The 16,176-nt window shown below is 40.8% G+C and overlaps 1 protein-coding gene across 6 annotated transcripts in view; it reads left to right on the forward strand.

Moving 5' to 3' along the window:
* Nucleotides 1-16,176, forward strand: part of LOC124182530 (nephrin) — a 194,816-nt gene that overhangs the window by 138,408 nt on the left and 40,232 nt on the right. For all 6 annotated transcript variants that reach the window (XM_046569942.1, XM_046569940.1, XM_046569941.1 and 3 more), the window contains exons 2-3: nucleotides 2,528-2,671; nucleotides 3,057-3,233. In XM_046569942.1, coding sequence (XP_046425898.1) covers nucleotides 2,528-2,671; nucleotides 3,057-3,233 — 321 coding nt within the window. The remainder of the gene's footprint in view (nucleotides 1-2,527; nucleotides 2,672-3,056; nucleotides 3,234-16,176) is intronic.

Below are 16,176 nucleotides of genomic sequence, written 5' to 3' on the forward strand. Positions count from 1 at the left end.
TTCATCGTGAATCATACTCACGTGCATATATACGTCTGCAGAAAATTTCACCCCCCAACGCAAAAACCCTCGAGAGATTCGTGACAGGTATCCTCGTGCGTCAAAATATCCGCATAATGTAATCGTTACATCGCCGCGAAGATATTACACGGTTAATTTTTTTTTTTTTTCCATCTCTCCGGTTTTGTAATGTGAAAGAAAAAATTACCAACGACGATGAGAGTGAAAGTTTTAAGTTAGTAAAACGGCGTCGTCGATAAAGATACAAATATCAATAGTTATCTTTGAAACGTATTAAATTTGAGTGTTAAAAAATTTTTTACAGCCTGTTCGTGCTGTGATTTTTTCTCATCTCCTCTGATCAGCGGCACAGACTTGTTTTACAATTTTTCGTAATCCTATCACGTTTAAAACGTATCCTGCAATCCTGTGCTGTAATAAACTTGATGAACAGGATAAATTATTAACTGATACAATCTTAGCTTGATCGAACCTGTTATTCGAATTTACTCCGACTTATTTTTACCTGTAACGTAACAAGGATGCTGTTACATACGATCAAACTTATTCTATTTCCCTTGGAAAAATTTAGATTTTCAGGTTCTGAATATCATTCGTCCCCAAGTTTGTTCCTATTATTAAACCAACCGCCTCCGCGTTATGCACCGAAGGTGTACCGCGCTCTCTGATAATTGGATCAAAAGCCGATGACACGCGTTGCAATGTTTGAAGAAAAAAAAAAAAAAAAATCCGTCTCGTATAGCGAATACCGCAATCGGTGAAATGCCGTTGATAATTGAAGTGATACGGCGTTATCGGTAAAACCCTGACTGGATATCGGAGAGCTCATTTCGTTACGAATCGCCTTTGCAAAATCGTCACTGTAATTCGGAAAATCAGGTTTAAAAAAAAAAAACGATGATCCCTATTCGCTGGAAACGTTGTTACGGCAAAGAGGAGAAGACTTGCTTTTCTCTCTTGTATAGATAGCGACGAACGATGGCGACGACTCCACTTTGTACCACGCGAGCTATACCTACTCCAAATCCCCGGAGGGCTTACGAGTCGGAGATGCCAATTCCAGCCTTCAGTGCGAAACAGTTTTCGCCTTTTTTCTATCTCGACGGCGGAGAGGGGAAAAAACATACAGACGCAGAGAGTGAGAGAGGGGGGGCAAAGGGTGGAAAGAAAGGAAAAAAAGAAAATACGCCACGCTTAAATTCCGGTGAGATTTTTCTCATTTTTTAAAAGTTTATCCACCGCCACGGCTATACAGACGCCAAAGTATACCCTTGATCAATCGAACAGGGAGAGAAACGTTGCGCACGCGATATATATTCGAAAATCGAATAACGGCTATTCGCTTTTCCCGCGTATATGCATTTACTCGTACAACGCACGGTGGTACGTTGATAACAACGCGTTTTGTGTCGTTGCGTCAAAATAATAATTAACGGATGGGTCATGGGAGTATGTACAATATACCAGTTTATGCGGCCGGGTTTTGAAACAGGGTCGAAAAAGGTCGAGAGTTGCTCCCTCCCACCCTTCCACCCCTCGCTGTACACGCGTGCTTTCACCCGCTATCTCGAATCGCGTTATTTCCCCTTGTTTCAAACCGCAGCGACCCCGTATTATTGCAGCACGATGACGGAACGAGCCTTGTGTCTCCATGGGACAAATCCCCTGGCTTCGATCTTCATCCCCCCTCCCCGGTGTAGTTATTGTTGTTGTTGTTGTTGTTGTTGTTTTCATATATCGCGACAGAAACACCGACTCTGATTCTCGTCAATTTTATTCACCGGTTCCGGGTCACGGGAATCAAAAAACGAGTAGAAAGTACGTACACGTACGTAACGTATATTATAACCGAATTGGAATAACCGTAATGAAAATTTACGATACCCCTGACATAGTTACATCGATTCTCTCGTGCCGTTTTTTCAGTTATAGTTCATTTGATCCGCCAATTATCAGAGTTATCATGCCGGAGTTAACGCGTTGCCGGTTTTTCAATCGGTGTTATTATCGCAGTATGGAAATTTGTAGCTTCATTTTTTTTCAAAAAAATTATTACAGCATCACAATCAACGACTGCGATATATATTCGCAACATAATGGCCACCCTTAATCAGTAGAGAGTACATTTCATAAATCGTCCATGTAGCTATGCGCCTGTTTATACAACAATAATTCAGTTTTCAAAATTAATCGCCTGTGCGCATGGAAAATAATTCATACCATACATCTAACTATTACACCTGTGGTATAAATTTTTTGATCTATGTATGAATTTTGAGCTTGTTTCAAATCACGCCCACACCATTAAATTTGCGCTTTGTAATGTAATATTTTTAGTATTTATCACAGCGGTTGCCTCTGGCGGTGAATTTTTTTTTTTTTTCTTTTTTTTTCCAAGGGTGAAAAAGTGCTTGGAGAGGTCAAACTTCACGGAAAAAAACAAGGAAATATACAAAAATTATTCAAATGCGCGAGTTTTTAATTTGACTTGTTTCGCTTGTTACAGGAGAAGCACAGCAGTACTTCCGAGTCGCACCAAGGAACAGTTCGGTACTCGAGGGTGGCGAGGTCACTATACCCTGTGAAGTTGGAAACAGAGTCGGAATTGTTCAATGGGTCAAGGATGGCTTCGCCTACGTCATTTTGCCCGGTCAGTACACCGAGTGTCTCTTTTAAAAAACGTCCTAATATCTAGCGTTCAAATCCTCCCCACATACAACGCACAAAGTATTCAAAACGTCTTTTGCTCATTGCAATTCGAATCAAAAACGAATCAAAAAGAAAAAAATGATTTCATATATACACATACTTGTATTCCTAATCGTAAAAAACAAAAAAAAAACAAGTATAAAGATAACGAGAAACGAAAAAAAAAACGAACAAACAAACAGCTCAACGAAATTGCGAAGTTCCCGCATTGGCCCCGACTTTTTATATTCCATAAACGAGTGCGGAGATAGTTCAGAAGTTGCTTTGTATAACTATGTATGTATGTATAATTTTTATTTATTTTTTTTTCACTTTCACAACCATAGATGGGCAGATCGTTGGGTATCCGCGATTCCGAATGGTCGGGGACCAGAACGCGGGTGTTTATAACCTGAGAATCACCGACGCCTCGCTAACTGACGATGGCGAATATCAGTGCCAAGTTGGCCCCTTCATGCGAACCGTAAAAGCGATCCGAGCCAACGCCCATCTCAACGTTATATGTGAGTTTTTTAACCCAACATTTCATACACACGTATACGTGTACAGTATGTATGCATGTTATATGTATATTCGTAATTTATGATCTGCGCGACAATACGCCTATACGCAGTGGCATACATACGTATGAACGTGAAAATAAAAGGGACTACGAGGCGGCGGTGAAATTATACGGAAGAGAAACTTGCACCGTAGCAAGTGCCAGAAACGTATTCATCTAGAGCAAACAAAAAACTACAAAAGAAATGGAGAATACGACGGTTTGTCAGTCGCAACGTTACGAATATCGCAGGTGCGGCGGAAAAACGAAAACAATATGGCCGCTGCGCCGCGTCCACCTCGTGACTTTGTCGACTTCGGTCTGTCGACTAATTTCGACACCAGAAATTTACCAAGTTTTGGCATATTCCCGGTCATTGGCACAATAAAAATCCGTCCACACTTTCGGTTCGGAAGTATCGGCAGCGTCGTAAAGCGCGAACGAAATCTGTTCCCCAATGGCGTAGCTGTAGGGTAAACTCTTTCCCGGGTCAGTCGCAGTATATATTCACTTGTTACCACCTCGTATCCTCGTTTAATAGTGTATCGAAGTGTAAACTCCCAGAAGTCCGTTTTTCGGGTAAAGTTATACCCCGACAGGTACAAGCACATATCTCTACGTATATACATACATATATATATATATATGTTTATGTTTACATGTACATACGCGGCGGGCACGTGTCCGTGTGCTCTTTAATATTTCAGGGGAAAATGTCCGGCGAGTTTCCCATGGGTGCAATATCGTCCCGTCGCGTATGTTTTCGTCTCATACCACGAGTAGCTTTGCCGGGCGGCGTGCGGTAGGCTCGAAACTTGGGTTCGGGTTCAGTTTCGGGCACACCCGCCTACTAGGCCGTTATTATTCCGCGGTGACCCGCGTCGTACTTATCAGCCATTCCTACGTATACAGGAGTACTTTTCGTATCACTTTACGAGCCGGGAATTTTACGAGCTCCTTTTTAGTCGCTTACTGGTTAACCAGGTAACTGCCTCGCCCGATCTTTTACTCTCATCCCTCTCTCCCGTCTTCCCGGGGATCAAATTATCAACTTCGGATTTATCGCAATCGCGATAATTCTCCCTTGCCCCTCACGCTCTTTCTTCACCCCCCCCCCCCCCCCCCCCTCTCTATCTCTCTCTCGCTTTCTCTCGTACACATACATTATCAAATTCATTTCGACCCGGGGATCCCCCAAACCGCGAAATTCGAATCATAAAGCAACCCCTTGCAGAATGTAATAACATTCCACAGGGATGAAAATTTTGCGGAAAGTGTCGAGACAATTATTTTAATGCATTTCGGAGAAACGTGCGTACCTGTATCACCTTATCGTTCGAGAACATGATAAAAAAAAAAAAAAATTGACCGAGTATTATATAACTTTTTTCTTTTTTTTTGTTTTTTGTATAATTTTCGATTTCCGTGCCGTATTTCATCAGCGTCTCTCTATGTCGCCACGATCATCGGATTAGGGAACGCTTGTTTTTGTAAGAAGCTCTTTCAGGCTTCGGCTTTCAATTTTATAAATGTAAACTCGACTGTAGACCTGCTCCACCCGGCTGGCGGAAATTTGTATCGGAAACTGGGGTGGTTTGCGAAGCCGGATCAGATAATCCGAAACAATTTTCACCCTGCGTATAGGTAGTGGGTTTATATTATATACCGCACGTACATGCACATAGATTTTGGGAAATTTATCTACTACTGATAATAATGTACTATATGTACATCTGTGTATCCGGTTTACAAAGTCCACCAAGAGATACGCAGCTCGGCACGGTGTAGCTACCCTAAAACCAGATCAAAGGCAATTTGTTATCTTTCAGGTGTTTACGGTGAAGATAGAATTTTGCTCACACCTCGAATCAAGGGGTTGACCATTCTGTGGTTTCGCGTCAACCTGTCGACTTCGGAACTCGGCGTGAATCGAAGAGATTCTGTGATTTCCCTTAAGTTCAATTCAGATTCGACTCGATTGAATTTTCGAGTAAGTTCAACCGACATCGAGTGACTCCGCGATACTCGGCCTGGTTTTAAAAATCACTCGACGCAAGGGAAATTACTTGTCACATGAATTTGAATACATATTTCAGCTGATGTCGAGAGTGGATTCAAGTGACACATTGCCTAGTGTATACAGCGAGTTGAAGTATTAGACACACGGTTTTACAAATCACTGTCATAAAACGCTGCTCATCGATATTAGCAACAATCAATGATTTTTATTATATAGGTGTATATATATATTTAAATTTCGGCCAATATTTCGTACAAAAGCAAGCCACGTTACTCGGCGAATAGTAATTATACAGTAGGGTAACAGAGCCGGTATAACGTTACCCCATTAGTCAGAATTATATCGCACTATAAATTCCCCAACGATTTAAAATGACGTGTAACAAAACAAGCCTATAATGCGCGATAACTGGAAGCGGAAACTCGCGGGAAAGGAGGCGGAGTAACGCCTAAATCAGACAAGCCGCGAAGCAACACGTTTGCCCTACAGTTACATCTACATCCACATCTACATCCGTAGCTAGAAATACATATGAAACACACACAGAGTTATCCGTGATTCCGATTGAGCAGGCAGTAGGTACATATATGTATCCATACCTCCTCGGTATAAGAGTTATGTGCCTCGCACACTTGTGTAGGTATACAATAATTGCCAGGCACACGCGATCACTTACCTCCATTGTTGCGGAACTCGAAACTCGAGGGTCTGTTTGCTTTGTGTCACTTTCAACAACCCTTCCCCAACTTCCCTAAGCGTCGCGCATTCGTTGTTAGTGTTAAACCCCTAACGACGTATAAACAGTTGACGAGCGAATCGGAGAGACTCTACCTGTGTCACTCTCGTGAAAAAATTACTCCTATTCACCGGCAACCAAGTTTCTATATTCACCTTGCCAGTTCCCACCCTTCGTTTGTTACAACCTACGTACACCCTGTGCATTGTGCACGCGCGAACTTTGACAAGACTCGAGTTCTCGTTCTGCACAATTATTCATCGCTCTGTCGTTGACGTCACGCTACCGCACTGCTGCATCGTTGTAAATAAACGTTGCACGAACGATTGCCCCCTTTTACTGGATCCCGATATTTGAATTCAGTGTCAATTACGCGACAAAAATCAAATTTATGCGTTGAGAAAAATGGGGATGAGGATGAACTTTCATTAATAACCTCTTATTTTCGTGCCAATCGAACTATACCTGATGTCAATGCTACCCTGTCTGGTATCAATCCGTCACTACACGACGTAGAATTTCTTTAATTGACAAACGAATTTTCTCCACGTTATACCGAATATTTCCTCTTGACTTTACTACCGCTCGTGGAAAACGAGAAACTGCTGGAGCGTTTTGTTAATCGTTAATGCAGAAGTTCTTCGCGTTACTAGATCGACGGTCTAATTCACAACTGGAAAAATTTACTGTAACGAAAATCATGGTGACGTAATCAAAAATAAAAAAAAGAACGTGCCACACCCCAAACTGGTCAATGCAACGGTATTTTTTCTCAGTGCAATATCTGTGAATTCTGATACCTTCGTGTTTTAAACTGTGGAACCAAAAGAGACAAAAAAAAAAGCACAGTCTGCGAGTGCAGACCATAAGAAACCCAATCGGAGCGTAGCTTTTTTTACGTCTCTCCACGGCGTCAGTAATCGAATTCGTGGTGATTTTTATTCTGGTCTGAACCAGCAGCAGATTTGAAGAGAAAAAGAAACGAGTGCCTACAGAAAGAATTTAGAAAGAAAACAAATTGGATTGAAAATTAATTTTTTGTATAAAAGTACGCGAAAGAGATAAAAAATGAATGATAACAATAAGGCATTCCAATTCCATATTTCGCCCAATGACAGATCCAAAACTAAAGATTCAAAAGTTGCGCACCATGATACGTAACAGATTTAAGTATACGATCATGATGCCCTATTTCTTGAATCGATGCGAGAGCAGGAGAAAAAAGTAAAAAATACGAAATAGCCAAAGAATGTATCCATCGACGTATCTATATTTATATGTGTTTTTATTTATCCGGTAAAAGGACCCGAGGACCTTGTACATATGTACAACAAGGGGGATATTATTTCCGCAGTAGCTCTGACGTAGTCGTGGTCCAGTCTGCACGAAGAGAGGATCTTCCGTCGGATGAGTCGTCGTCGTCGGCGTACATGGCCCCGCAGAGTCATGTACCATATCGATACATACATAAGTACACATACTCACACACGCACGTACGCGTATACACGAGACTCGAATCGGTTCGGGCGTCACGTTTTTCCTCCTCTGGTCGAGTGTCATTTCGTACTGAAATCCCACCAATCCCGCAAGGAAGCCCCCGCTAGAAAAAGCCTTGTTTTATTATTCCCGAAGCTGCCAGAGATGAGACGGATGCTGGACAGACGGATCGTCGGATCGACGGATCGACGAGGGACAGACTAACATACGATTCGGGTCATCGGCACAGGCACGAACACATCCCCGAATCCTTGTGTGTGTGGTGGGGAATTGACCGATCTGCAGAGGTCAAAGGTAACGAATTAAGGACCGCGGTCACGTCACACTACCGAAACACCGGCCACCTATTATTTATATCCAAATACAGGCCGTTCCGCGTGGCCTGGGTCGATTTTTCGTTTTTTTATCTATCGGCTTGACACGGGCGAACTGCAATTTGTACAGAACGAGAAATTTCTAATTGAGCAGGTTACCGTGTTCGCACAGTTCTTGACATTATTCATACTTTACCAAGACTGGGAAATATATAGGTGGGTACAAAATGAAGATTAATTTTAGAGCTCTGAATAGAAAATTTCGAGGAACCATTAACTGGAGAAGTCCTTTGTACGTTGGTACGCAAAGTCTTGAGCAGTCTTTGGAAGTCTTAGAAGTTTTTGAAAGTCATCGTAGGCCTTCGGAAGTCTTCGGAACTCCTCGGAAGTCCTCGGAAGTCTTTGGAAGTCTTCGGGAGTCTTCGGAAGTCTTTAGAAGTCATCGTAAGTCTTTGGAAGCGTTTGGAAATCATCGTAAGTCTTTGGAAGTCTTTGAAAGTTTTTGGAAGTTGGCAGTCACTTGTATCCTAAACTTGGAGTGAGTAGCACCTCGCAAAGTCTAGTTATTTTTTATTTTGATCGTGGTCACTTGTACAGTATAATGTCTCGAAACTATTTACATAATTCCACATCGGCGTTACGGTAAATTGATCTTAAAGTTTTCTTTCGTTGATAAATGTAGCAAACTAATTAAACAGATTCAATATGGCTTTGAACGTAACTTACAAAGTACGAGAACTGTACCTTATAGTCAAACGCTCTGTACAAGCGTACAAAGTTTCACATCAAATTCCATTTTATATCCCCCACAGTTTCCCGGTTCAGAAAAAAGAGAGACGGAAGTAAAAACCGACACAGGTACAGTTCACCGTGCACGTGTGTATTTCGATGTACATTTGCTAAGCTGAGCTAAGCTATCAACCTTCTTTCCACTTCTCTTCCGTGCGACTTTGTCTCTCGCATTCATTATCCACGATCTCTCTTATACCTACGTTTACACGTATACGTATATACACGGTTTGCAGGCACAGTGGTGATAAATTTTAAATGCTTGTTAAGGGCTCACCTTACTTAGTTTATGCCTGTGCACATCATTTGTCTGTACATCGCGCATACGAATACAAACCTAAATTAGGGTGCTGATGATGATAATTTTTTTTTCTACTCTCCAGCAAAGAATATGAATGAGAAAAGTAGAGGGGAAAGTTAATATTTGCCAAAATACAACCGTCGCAAGTTTGAATTACAAACGTGCCAGTTTATCATATTTTCCAAAAATACACATGTATGTGTTTACTTCACCTTTCTGCAGATTAGACCCTGTGTAAAATCCAATTCGAGATACGGAATTGCAAGACTCAAACCTAAGCCTGAGATTTGCGTTTTTTTTTTTATTTTGTTTCTTCGTCTTTTCTGTCATAATTGGATACTTTCCGTACTTATGTATAATAGATGTTAAATTTCCGTTCCAACGCGATTCTCCCGTTTGCTGACACAGTTTTATCCTCGCTTCTGCAAAATATTACGAAGAAATTGATTCCTCATCCCCCCACTCCAGGCGATTTTCCCTCGGGAGCATGTAATTCTCCGTAGAAGTTGAAAGTGGCTTTCGCTACTTGCTCTTTTGCAAACTGCGTACGTAAGCTGTTACCTAGTCAATATTACCTAGAGAGAGAGAGAGAGAGCGAGAGAGAGATAGAGTCTTGAGCAACACAGCATAAGGTGGTGGTGGACGGATTTATGTATGTATAGAAACGTTTCACATACACTTACGTGTTTCAGTAACATGTACACGTCGGATAGCTGCAAAGTTTTCTATCAAGAGGAAAAACTTTCGAAGAATTGAGAGTTCCTTCGAAGAGACTATAACGTAATTTTGAAAACAAACCACGAGCTTTGAAGAGAAGAGGAGAATAGTAAAAAAAAAACAGAACTTAAAAATTCCACTCTCGTTATTCTCCGAAATGACGTAAATTACAAACTGTTACGTCAATAAGATGTAATGAATTTTTTTTTTCAAACCGAGTGCGCAAAATATCATATTCTCGCACTAGTCCGGGAATTGAATCGAAGTATCTTTTCTTGCGAAGTAACTTGATGTGTGTTTCGAGTCGTGCGGGAATCACCTATTTTGCGCACCAGTTGTACAACGAACTATTTCTACACGCAAGTTGCTCAGGTTTGGTTTCTCGACGCGACGATGGACCGTCGTCTCGTAATTAGAATGAGCTTATCGTCCTCAAACCCCGTGCCGCAAGTACGAAACCGCCTGACTCGCCCCAGTCGAGAACAAGTCACTCGTCCATAGCAGTGAAGGATTTTCGCCTCGCATTGCTTGAGGCACGACAGCTGAACAGTTCCGTTCGGTTTCTCTCTCAAGATAACCGGGGAGATAAGTCGGCAGGTTGACAATGAGATTTGAAGAGAAGAGAGAGGACTCGCGGCTCAAATTCACCGCTAAATTGCTCGCCCAGACATACGCGAGTGTCTGCAAAATACTCCTCGTGCTTCCCCGCCCGCTTCTGAACTTTGTTGTTGAATGATTATTATTATAATATGCATGCATACCTACGCCATCGAGCATAGTTTAGCTACAGCTGTATAAATTATTCTTCCGAATTTTCGAAATTCTTCACATATTCTCGCGAGGAAGATAAAACGAAATTAAACGAATCGCCACGTCGATGTTTCAAATTTGCGAGTTATTTTCCTATCGTTTTGAATGTTTTTTGAAAATTTATCAAGTTTCTTGCGAAATCCCGCAATTGTTACAACTTATTCACGCGTATATTATACACATGTAATATACGCGACTTGTTGCTGCTGCCGAAAATTGGCGGCATAAAATGTTATTTTTTTTTTTTTTTATTCTTTATGCCATTCGTACACACGTGCGACAGATAACAGAGTCGAATGTTTGTACGGGTCGTAAAACTCTCGACTTTTTTTTTTATCGCTGCACGCTCGCTTAATATTAAAATTTCATTACAATAGGTATATTTTTTCCCGAATGTGCCACGTGTTTCAGGACACAATGTTACATCTCGTTTGTGGTGTATATTTATTCGTACATCTTTTATTGCAAATTTATTTTCGTGCTTTTGCGCCATGAGTAGATTACTGTATGAATTTTTTTTTCTTTTTTTTCGTTTTATTTTTTTTTCCTAATCTCTTCTCTTTCCAAAAGTTCAATAAACAGCTTTACACATTTAAAAACAAACTTCCATATCCAAACCGAGCGATCAAACGTCCGAGTTCTTTGAAAATTATTACCTTTTCATTATTTTCCGCTCGAGTTATTTAGCCTGAATCTCGCGAATTGGAATAAAAAATAAAATGATGTGTAAAAAGAAAGGTACCGATACCTTTTACGCGTCGATCCTCCCACCGGCGTATAAGCTGCGGAAATTCCGGATGTTTGGGAGGAAAGCGGCGTTATACACACCGGACGGGTTTAATTAGCTGACATCTACAGCCACCCGACTCTCTGCAAACTTTTCGTCGAGTCGAATCTCAAGTCGAGTTCATTTCCACCGAATACACCCACCGACTGAAAAACCGAGGCCGAATAAAACCAGTTCACGAAGAGTGGCTTCGGTTTTTTCTTTCTTTTTTTTTTTTCATTTTCGTCCTTACTTTTTTTTACGTTGATATTTATTTATTTATTTTTTTTTTTCAACGGATTACCGCTATCAAAGATTATATAACTTTCATCCCCGTCTCTGGGGGTTCATTCGTATGGTATATATAATAATATATATGTAAATGCGCGACATTTCAAAAACGCTTATACACTCTAAATATGATTCGGTTGAAAGTATGTAGCTAAAAAAAATCAGTGCAATATCAGTGAAAAGTCAGTGAAAATTCACTGAATCGTCGGGTGTTTATGCACTGATTTTTTTCGATCGTATACTTTTAAACGAAAATCAGTGAATTTTGACTGATTTGAATTCAGAGAGTAATTCTTTGTAAAAGTATTTCGAGCCCTCGTTGTCGACATTGAATGTTTAATTTTCTCTAGTTTTTACAAATAATTCTAGAAAATATATTCCGCATTAACGAAGATCGCGGTTAATTTCGTATACGACTCGTTTGAAAAAGACAATAAGAAGAAAACTGGAATATCGAACTGTTTTGAAACAGCAGCGCAGCCGTACAGATGAAAAGCATTATATTTTCACAGAGTTTCCTCGCCTCGTATAAATAGCCGTAAATAATGACAATAACACTACCAATAATAATAATATTAATAACATTAACAATTATATCGAACGTGAATAATCTTCTTGATTACACAGAATAACGTACAAGGTGACATATGCACATATACGTATTAACGCAAACTCCGAACCGATACGAGGGAACCGGTGAAAAATCCACGCTACAGTTGTAGAAATAAATAAAAGGGAAAAATAAAAATTCAAATAGCGGCTCAATTTGCACGCGGCGGCGAGCCAGATATATGTATATGTATACGGAGGATCAATAATTCTGGGTCGTGAATTAATCGCGAGCCGATATCTGCCCCGTGAACACGCCTCCGTTTGTGCCCAGCATCTGCACACACGAACGTATATCGAATGCTTGTCAACGGTCAAAGGTTGTACCGTCGGAGGCCGCAGAATTTGCCTGTTTAATAATAATCAGCATCCTGTATAGGTGGGTGTATGTCATTCGGGTGGGAAAATTGCAACGGTCAAAAGCAAAGTTTATATAATGTCGACAAACAATGCGGGGGAATTTCATATACATATGGTTCGGTGAATTTGTAATTTTCTATGTATAACGTAGACGGTGATTTTCCCTAAATGCATGTAATTTTGACAGTACAATAACGAAAAGCGACTCGAGTTGAACGCCAAACGTTTTACCTTGAAATTTAGCATTCTGATATAAACTCGTGTAATTGCCTTTCTGTTGGGATGATATTGGCGTGGATTTTTTCGAGGGTGTAAACGTTCATCTGAAGTACGCGTAGCGTGTTTAATTTCAATCCTGAAATGCACCGTGATGCGGAATGCGGATAATATTCCGGGAAAATATAATAGTTTTCAAACGCTTACACAAGTGGGTGCATTATATTCTTATCCTGAAAGGATCGTTCTGGCATGGTCGTTATCGTCATCATCATCCCTTGAATGTCGTCGAAGTAACGCATGAAAACTGAAGGTAACGGTGAAAGCAACCGCCAATTTTTCAGCCATCTTCACTGTACGAAGAATACGTAATTTTGCCAGGAATGTATTGGTTTTGATCGAAAATGACTTGTTTTCATTTCGTCAAATCTCGCGTTTCAGGGCTTCTAGTATCGGAAAACGGTTTTTTTAGAAAAAAGTCGGTTTGTTCGTTCCGACGAATTTTGAAAAAATATGAACGTCACAAAACTTTACACTGAAATGATCGTGGGCTTGAAAAATTTCCATATTCCGTTTATTGATTTATTTATTTTTTTTTTCTTTTTATCCAACAATTTTTCTGTTACACCGCGTTTAACATTAAGGATGCTGGTTGACCAAAGTTTGACAGTTTTTATCAATTCTATTACGAGATTTTCGTGTGCATTTGGTGTTTATTAAATCATCATGTTCGTAAGCTGCAAAGATCTGCTTAAGAATACTAAAATTTCGATTTCGCTCTACGGTGGCTTATTCTTTTTCATTTCCAGTAGTCAATTCAGCATTCAAGTGTTACAAAATTGAATCGTTTACGATACTAATGATACCGTGATGGAAAAAAAACATAAGAAAAACCAATGATTCGGTGAGTTTTTCAAATTATATACTTTCTCCAATAAAATGAGGCATTTTAAACTGAAATCGAACGGATCTACCAGATTTTCATCGATTTTTAAGCAACTTGAGACGAAGCAGCAACATGAAAGTTTTCCTCAACAATTCCATTATTCCCTATTCTCGTATTTTTCACGATACTTTCGTAACTTTTGAACAGAATAATTTGACAAATACTCGACACGACCCAGTCTCGCAATAAAATGAATGAAAAGTACGGTATTTTCTGCCAAATGATCTCCCGAAATTGTGGCATAGACAACCTTACAACCGTGATCGAATGGAAAACCCTTATAGGGTGTGCACCCGCCTACCGTTATTTCGACACCAATGCAGCCTGTGTACAGCATTCTCCACGGATCATCAACGGAAGAATTATAGAAGATACGTGACGCGGCGATAGGTTGAAGCGAAGGGTCGAGGAGGAACGAAGGGATGAGAAGAAAGTAAAGGGGTCGAGGAAAATTTGGGGGGTGGAGGAGAACGCGCTAGAATTTATTCGGGGCAAACTTCGTTCGCGAACCTATTTCGCACACCTGCCACACTCCTACTGCTGCCGGTGTTCTGCGCTCTCCCGCATTTTGCCACGATTCGGATTTCCTCGGCCAACCGGTTGTTGGGTTAATGCTAATATCTTGCGGGTAAAAACAGAGAGAGGGTGAAGGGGAAAAACGGAAGATGCGGATATGCATGTATGTCTGTATGTATTGGGTATCGAAGATGAGAGGGGAAAACAAAAATAACGGAATGTAAAACAAAAAAAAAAAAGAAGGGAATCAAGGAAAAGAATGTTTGTTTTTTAATTCCGAAGTTAGATACGCCGCCTGAAATCGGCTTAGTTTATTCCATAATCGTAACTGTTTTGCCGGATTAAACAATTCCTGTGGGTATCGGGGAAAGGCGAGTGTAAAAACGAATCACGAAAAATTTATGAAAAATCATCATGATAGAGAAAAAAAAAAAAACCGGAATATTCTGAGATTTCGCGCTCGGTTCTTCGTTGAAATTGTGCGTCTACTTTTACCACCTGATACTGGAAGTCCATTGGAAACGTTTTTTCCACTGTGAAAGCGCACGTGTCCAATATCAGACCCTTCATACGCCCAGCGAGGGGAAAAACCATGAACAAAAAATGTCATAAGCTGTTCGTTTCGGTTAATTTACTCTTTTGTTCGGTAGTGACGAAAAAAATTAAATGGATGAAATAATAAAAAAAAAAAAAAAACACCCTTCTGTATTCAATCGCTGAATAATGAATCAAGTTCAGCAGAAATCGTTGACATTATATACAACAAGTTGACGTTTATTTACGAAATAATTCAAGCCCCGAGCAGGCGTGTTTGAGTTTGAAACTTTTTCGAGAATGTGTTTTAGCAATTATTGTACGAACAAGAGCCACCGTGGGTTAATTAAATAAAACTAATTAACGTTTATACAGAAAGACAGATTCTCCCTTGCGAAGGAGACCGAGACGTTTCGTAACGTTTATACCACACCCGTCTACTTGGCTTCGCAAATTAGATGTAAAGCTGTTCGGAAACTGGGTCAATTTGTGTCGGACCAACACTCGAAACTCATGTTCGATTATTTGGAAATTAGCGTCGAGTCGACATCTCGACTTGGTTGTTGGGTGAAGTTTAAAAAAATGTAGGAAACAAAAAGCACACCATGGGTAATACAAAAATTAAAAAAATATAAAATAAAAAAAAAACAAACAAACAAAATACGTTCAACGCATCACCCCGGCATCGCGCAGCATCGAAGCCATTATTCCCAACGGCGTGTCACGTCATCCCAGACGTCCATTCGCTCACGCAGCTGTGCAAAGCACTATGTATATTCGACGTAGGAAGGTACCAAGCACAGGTCTGTATGTGTACGGTGGAAAGCAGGTGTTGAAAAAGTTTTTAAAGAGGAGAGAGAAAAGTGCGGCCCTGGCCCGTTGCCGCATGCAGTTCCTCGAGTCTTTCCTTCCTTGTACTTAAGTCCGGAGTGGCGCGTGTTATCCATCAAGTTCGAGAGGTCCAAGGAGGCAAACGGAAAGCGAGGAGGCCTCTATGTGATGTATGAAAATTCGATAAAGCCATTATGCTCGGGGACCCGAAATTCTATACGGCTTAAGTGTTACTCGGGCTGCGGGTTGTATACGTATAACCGCGTCATTGATACCGTCATGGACCCATGATCGTATAAATAGACCATGGGCCGCGGTGCGATAGACGCCAAATGCCCCGCTCTTGAAAATACGAGTAGACTTGACTTTTGGATAATCCGGTGCTCGCCCTTCCTTCCCTCCTCATTCCTACCCTTCCCTATCCTCCTCATCACCCTGCGCCAACCACGCATCTCGTAAACAATGAAAAGCACTCCGGTTCTCTTCTCGGACCCTACGGACGAACGGCCACCAGATACCAGAAGGGGTATCAGCCAGCTTTCATGATAAAAATTGCTAATCATTTTGTCCCCTTTTGACCTGCGAAATAAACCTCCAGCTGGTTCTCGTCAGTGATGCAAATTAACTTGGGACTTTGCCAAAAATCATGTGT

Source organism: Neodiprion fabricii, chromosome 5 (assembly GCF_021155785.1).
Source record: "Neodiprion fabricii isolate iyNeoFabr1 chromosome 5, iyNeoFabr1.1, whole genome shotgun sequence".
NCBI classification, from domain to species: Eukaryota; Metazoa; Arthropoda; class Insecta; order Hymenoptera; family Diprionidae; genus Neodiprion; species Neodiprion fabricii.